We start from the raw sequence: 7061 nt of genomic DNA, 5'->3' as shown, positions 1-7061 counted from the left end.
ACAAATTAAGAATATTAACAAAAGAATCATTTACATTTGCTAACCTTTGTGGGTGTCATTCTCGGTTGGGTTGGGCAAGAAGTCTGAAAAGGTAACTTATCAAGAGCGTCGATAGAATGAAAAATGACCTATATTAGGTCCCAGGTATTTTAAAATTTTAGGAGAAATGTGATCTGCCCATTCCCGGTACGTGCAGACAGTCCACACTACTTGCTTGTTCTGCATACATACCTATGTTTCACACTCACTACCTGCTTCCCATTTCCTAGGCTAAGTCAAAAGGCAATTACAGTATTTTCAACACTGATGTATTATTAAAAATTAACCACTGAGAATGTACTGTATGTTAACACTGTAAACATGACAAACGGTAAACAACTGTAAAGTACTACGGTGGTGCACACCTGTTTAAACTGGAATGCGCCAGTTCTAGTAGGGCGAATGGACCGGCTGTGATAACCTTTAAAAAAGGAACTTTAAGATTAGTTGTTGCAGTAACATTTTTTGGATAATCCGTGAAAAATGTTTTACTAAAAATCGCTTTTTAAATCCAATAGGGCTCCAGGTCACATTCCATGGGACTTGGGTTTCTCGGTAAATTGCAGCATCTGGCCAGCAGCTTGTTCTGCCTATTTTAATAACCTGTGCTTAATGTTCCGGGAAACATATTGTACTATCCATCTACTGATATCATAACGCTCATAATTATTGCTCGGAAATGAAATGAGACATTTGGGTAATCAGGGCTGATAAAGCCAAAGGCCAGCACTTAAATTTATTGTTCTGAGTACCACAATAAATTTCTTAGCAGATGTATGCTCCACTTTTTGTATGTTTGTTTTTCTTTTTGAAGAATCCAAAATTTTAGCAAGTAGAACAGGTGTGGTTGCCCTACGGCAGATGTTTTTAACAATAATTTTTAAAAACTTGATATTTTCTGACAAATGACTGGATTACTTTACTCTGTGAAAGAGCTACTCCCCTAGCTGTCTTTAACCCAGAGACAATGTTTCCGTCATGACAAGCTCACACTTGTCAAAAAAAGCAAGGCCAGCCTTAGATGGTTGCCAGATTGCCACCTTATTTTACAGAAGGTGGTGGGGCTCACAGCATCACAGGAAATTATTTCTTTCAATTTACAGTGAATTGAATCTTATCTGAGGTCAAACATGCTCCGGGATGGACTCAAGAGCCTGGCCATGTCATCCAGAGAATGTAGTGAAACAAAAAACCTAAACCACAAAAGAAATATTGAAAGAGTTTGCACAACAGAAAGCAAGAAAGAATCCTTTAAAAATGTTAAATGGTTTTATTTTTGATTGTTAATTTCATGTAAAATCCTCTCTTTTTCTTTCTTTCTTTCTGTTCTGATGCGAAAAATGTTTAATTTCTTTCTTGTATTCTTTAAATTTATGAACAGCACAGGGTGACGGCAACATACTGTGGCAACAGTGGAGTCATTCAGGTTCCTGGGCACCACCATCTCACAGGACCTGAAGTGGGAGCCCCACATAGACTCCATCGTGAAGAAGGCCCAGCAGAGGTTGTACTTCCTTCGTCAGCTGAGGAAGTTCAACCTGCCACAGGAGCTACTGCTGCAATTCTACTCTGCAGTCATTGAGTCCGTCCTCTGCACCTCTATAACTGTCTGGTTCGGCTCAGCTACGAAGTCAGACATCAGAAGACTGCAGTGGATAGTTCGGACTGCCGGAAGAATCATCGGCACATCCCCCCCAGCTCTCCAAGAACTGCACTCGTCCAGAGTCAGTAAACGGGCGAGCAAAATCATTCTAGACCCCTCACATCCAGGCCACTTCCTCTTCGAACCCTTGCCATCTGGCCGGCGCTACAGAGCACTGTGCACCAGGACAGCCAGGCATAAGAAAAGTTTCTTTCCTCAGGCCATCTACCTCATGAACACCTAAATCTCTCCCCTAGAGAGTAAACCGTGCAATACATAATGCTATTTATATTTATAACTATTTATCACAGTTCTCCTACACTCCCTTGCATTTGTATCTAGCGACTATTTTTGTACTATTTTTGTATATTGGGTACTTTATATTTTTAAATATTTTTTATCCCTTGCTCACATACTCTATCTTCTCATCTGTGTCTTGTCACTGTCATTCTGTCTGTGCTGTGGTAGTTCCTGTCACCAAGACAAATTCCTTGTATGTGCGAACATACTTGGCAATAAAGCTCGTTCTGATTCTGATTCTGATTCTGATACAGGGAGAGACAGTACACCAAGGGATTGCAATCATGTCTGCAAACATTGAGCAAGGGCTCAGAGTAATAATGTTATAATATATCACTGGTGTGATCATGTAGCATGTTTTGATAACTTCCAGAAGGGTGTCCAAATATGCTAGAATCAGTTCAATTTGTCATACAAATCAAATCTCAATTTTTCAAGTAGAAGAAATTTAATCACTTCAATCACCCTTAAGGTTAGAGAGAGAACTTCTGGTGTGAAAATACATTTTTAGATGCGATAATCTCATCAAAATTAAATTTGGGTTGTGGTTTAACAAGAAAACAGAGGGAGAAAAGGCTAAGTTGTTTTGTAATTTTACTTACGCGTTTTAAAACTCCTCAGTGTGCTTTCTTCAGAATGCTCTGCATGTTAAGGCAGGACCTTTCGTTTCCGACCGCATTGCATTCTTTACAAAGACGTCAATCAATCTGCCGCTCCACAGATTGACTTAGTCATTTTTTTCAAACAACACAGAAGCAAGTCATGCTGGTCGATTCCAGGTGACTTAGAGCAGGAGTGGAAAGCCCACTATAAGAGTAGTTTTATCAACTTTTATGTGAAAATTTAAGATGATAACTACAGATATTTTGTTTTAATACAACACAGTACTGTCTATTCCTGATACATAATTTGAAACAATCTTGAGTCCAGGAAGCCCCAGCAAAATGGTCCAAATACACATTTTCAGAACCGCTTATCCCATACGGGGTCACGGGGAACCGGAGCCTACCCCGTAACACAGGGCGTAAGGCCGGAGGGGGAAAGGGACACACCCAGGACAGGACGCCAGTCCGCCGCAAGGCACCCCAAGCAAGACTCGAACCCCAGACCCACCGGAGAGGAGGACTGTGGTCCAACCCACTGCGCCACCGCACCCCCTATGGTCCCAATAGAGCCGTGCAATTGCCAAGGCCAGACCTGGCAAAATTCTAGACTATGAGCAGCCTTGTTCTGGTTGATTTTTTTCCCCCCAGTAAAGTGCCCAGGGACTGGCTGGATGTCCCATAGGGTGTACCCTGACTAGCTTTGCAAACGTTGGGTAGGCTCCAGATCACCTTGAACCAGACTTGAGTGAGTGAGTGAAAATGCATGCAGGGATTGGCAGGATGTTACTAGAATTATTTCTAAATTCGTACCTCAGGGTTTTCCCAGGATCAAGGTTTAAAAACGCTTCGTTGTACCTCAGTGCAGCAAGTGAACAAACTAGGTTCGTTTGAGACTTTCATGTCTGCAGCTGTCTCCTTCTCTCACTCAATGTAATGCATAAATTGTACTTTTGCTGAGATGTACGTCGTTTGGACAAGCCTTCAAGCGTCTGCAAAATGAAATGAAAATGTAAATAGTAGTAGTAATAATAGGTTTCAAGTTTATAAAAGACTAACAGAAATAAATGCGTGTTTATATTTTAGTGCTGCGCACACACGATTGCGTTCTGTTACAGTAAGTGATCTGTTAGTGATAAAAACATGTAACATCAAAACGAAACCAATACCAAAAGTCGTTCGCGGCATTGCTTCCTGCGATTACAACACGGCAGAATTCCCCCTCCGCGCTGCGTTTTAGCAGGAAGCGGTGTCTTATGAGCGTGACGCAATCGGCTCTGCGTTTCCGGTCTTATGCCCGCAGCGCCGCTCTGCGCCTCCCTCGAGAGCGAGGTGTTCGCCAGCGCGAGGCGCGCGTCAGGCAAATCCGCTCTCCGCTTGGTTTTCGCTGCAGTGCGAGCGCTCGCCAGTCTTCTGGACGGCAACTTAAGACGCTGTAAGTATCAAGGATCTGTGGCCTTTAGACTTAGTTAGTCTGAAGCTTGTAGCTTCTCGTTAGTAAGTTGTTTGCGTTCATTGATCATTCGCCTTTCCTGACGACCTCGCTCTTCTCTTGTCTTTTTTTTTTTTTTTGCATCGGCACGACAAATATGCGAGCTCGCGACATCAGTTTCGCTTAATCAATTAATGGCAAGGAAAGAGTAACAGCAACTTTTTTCGTTGCAGATGTTTGCCTTATGGCGCTAATCACCCCGCTGCAGACATTTAAAAAACTGTCGCTGTCATCATTGGCGATTAGTGGTACGAAGAGCATAAATTGTAGTTCACACAGGGGCGGTCCTAATCTGTTTCTCTCAGTTCATCGATTGTAATAATTGTAGACAGAATCGATATATTCCCAGAAGGAAAACAAATAGATCCCAGTGTGAGGGAGGCAGATATGGACCATGGTCCAGATCAGCTCTGACTGAGCCCATCATCTGCTGGCTGCTCCTGCTGCTCAAGTTAGATGCTGTGTTTGGTATCATTGGTTTCGCCCAACGGCAACAGTGTGTGGAGCCAAAGGAATCTGAGCATGAAGATGCCATGGTGTCTCTGACAGCTGTCTCTGCAGCTTTTCACACAGCAGAAATACACAGCTTTTACAGTTCATCCTGTGTGTGGATAGGAGAGCATATTGCCAGCGTTTGCATCTGTGCATGGATTGTGTGTGTCTGTTTTGGAATAGGTCACTTTGCACTGGGATCCAGTCCTGGTAGGAGGTTCACAGAGCTGACAGTTTTTACCTTTATTCCCAGGAGATTTATTTAGCAAAGCCATTCATGGTGCTTAGATCAAACTTGTAAAATCTTTACAACTTTTTTGCGCAGTTTTTTTTAAGGAGCACTTCTACTAAGCGCTCGCTCACACTTATAATTGATCTTTGAAAAGAGCCTGTGTGAGTATTTTATAATCTGGACGTGTGTGTAGGGGCTCCGTGTACTGCTATAAGGGTCAGAATCCACTTCACTCTGTTTTTCAGGTCAGTGGTTAACCGCACCAATTTTAAACAGGAAGTGAAACAGTATTTTCTGTTTATAATTTTATGAATAAAAAATTGTACGTTAAATGTCTTATTTACATAAACTCATTATTTCAAGCATCTTGTAAAAAAAAGAAAAAAAATCTTCATTAACAGGTTTCCAGAGCTGCTTGCCTGACACTATCATTTTTCTGAGCTGCTCCGCTTCCTCTGTGCCTCCCTTTTGATTTTCCAGTGAAAAAACAAGTGAAATTTAAGGAAGCAGAAGTAAGACAGTGGTTGCTGGTCCACCATGGATGTTTCTCAGACTGCTAACACCGAGGAGCTGAGGACATGTTTGCACATCAGGCTGTTCAACCCTCAGCAGGTCATCCGGTCACTGTACCACTGTCTACCGCTGGACCGACGGCACGTGCACCCGGCCGAGGATCCCTTGCGGTTCGGCCGCGATGCTCAGGCCTGCACCTTTGCCCTGGCCGACCCTCGCGTCTCCCGCAAGCAGCTGAGTCTGCAGGCATTCCGCACTTCCCGCAGCTCTGAGCTGCTATTTGTGGTGCAGAACCTCAGCCGGACAGGGCGCCTGTCTGTTAATGGCGCTGAGCTGCTCTACCTGGAGCGAGCCGAGCTGCCAGACAAGGCGCTGCTTCGCTTCGGGCAGTATGAGCTGGTGATCTGGCAGCAGCCTGGAGATGCGGGAGACAGCTTTGAAGTGGAGTTTGAGGTGGCACGGGGGTCCCCCTGCCAGGAGATGGGACAGGGGGTGCCTTGCAGGACCCCAGTGATGGATAGTGGGCTCCTGGTGTCCCAGTGTCCTGTTTCCATTGACCATAGTCAGGGCCCCTTAGAGATGGACGAGCGGATTTCCTTACCCTGAAGGTCAGCTGAGGTTAAAGCAGTGCGTTTTCAGATCGAAGGCAGTACGTCGGCAGTAACGTCACCAAGCGCTTATTACCGATGGCTTTCTATCACAGCAGCAGAATTTATTCTCGTCATGGAACTTATTGGGTGATCCAAGTATATTGGTGTTTTAAAGTGAAAGTCACTAAAACGTTGAGGTACAGCTGTTTCTGATCCTGTGTAATGCTGTTGTGTAAAAGATGTTAGACCCTAAAGGAATGCTCACAGACTAGATATTCTTAACGATGACCTTAAACACTATTTTAAAGACAATAGTGCCTTGATGCTACAGGAGATATGAAAAGTCATAGTTTTAGTCTGTGTGGGTCATTTGTACTGTACAACAGCATTTTTTTACCTACAGAAAATGTGAACATTCTTTTACATTAATATTGTACTTTTATTACAGTATTACTACTCTGCGATATATGGATATCAAATTTTAAAACATTTCTTTGTGAAGGGGAATAATTTAGAGTAAATGCCTATGCCTGCCTGTATATATGACTGTTTACAAGTGTATAAATACATACAGTGCTTATTTCACTATGCAGTGGAAATAGTCAGCATTTAAAACATATATAAAAAAAGCAATTTTACAATGCAATTACAGAATTTCCACTGTGGAATGATGTTACACATGTGCCTTCCAGCAACAGTACAGTATATCAGCATAGTGCTTCTGTGATTCACAGGTACTGTAGCCTTTCCTTGTAATAGAAATGAGCAGTGTACTCAACCCCAACAGTTATGGTCGATTTATGTTCCGGAGCCGAAATTACTACACACAGCAGGTAAACAAGCTAGTAAAGGATAACGCTCTGAAATCAGAACAATTTTAAATTTATTTAGGAAACATGCCGAAAAAAAAAAAAAAAAAAAAACTTTGTATCTGTGTTCTTTAGTATTTTACCTATTAAAAATGTTAATTATAAGACAGTTTGTTTTATACTTGGTCAAGGCATACTAAATGTAATGTGTTGGCAGTTATTGATTTTTTGTATATGAACCTGTATGTATACTGTGCAGTGTAGCTTAACGGCACAGAATGGGCACACTGAAATATGAAGTATATGAGAAGACTTACGCCACCACACTTAAAATGTGAACTTTGAATGTG

General features: G+C 42.5%; 1 protein-coding gene across 1 annotated transcript; it reads left to right on the top strand.

Moving 5' to 3' along the window:
• The first annotated feature begins 3884 nt into the window (after positions 1-3884).
• tifa (TRAF interacting protein with forkhead associated domain) lies at positions 3885-6811 on the top strand. The gene is made up of 2 exons (XM_018744391.1): positions 3885-4018; positions 5280-6811. The coding sequence occupies exon 2, from the start codon at positions 5337-5339 to the stop codon at positions 5916-5918; it is 582 nt and encodes a 193-aa protein (XP_018599907.1). The 5' UTR covers positions 3885-4018; positions 5280-5336; the 3' UTR covers positions 5919-6811.
• Positions 6812-7061: the final 250 nt, after the last annotated feature.

Source organism: Scleropages formosus, chromosome 13 (genome assembly GCF_900964775.1).
Source record: "Scleropages formosus chromosome 13, fSclFor1.1, whole genome shotgun sequence".
NCBI classification, from domain to species: Eukaryota; Metazoa; Chordata; class Actinopteri; order Osteoglossiformes; family Osteoglossidae; genus Scleropages; species Scleropages formosus.
Note: the sequence above shows the minus strand (reverse complement) of the source record. Positions and strands in the feature narration are given on the sequence as shown.

Excerpts from the sequence above, each read along its gene's own strand:
- tifa (XM_018744391.1), top strand. The coding sequence starts at position 5,337 with ATGGATGTTTCTCAGACTGCTAACACCGAGGAGCTGAGGACATGTTTG.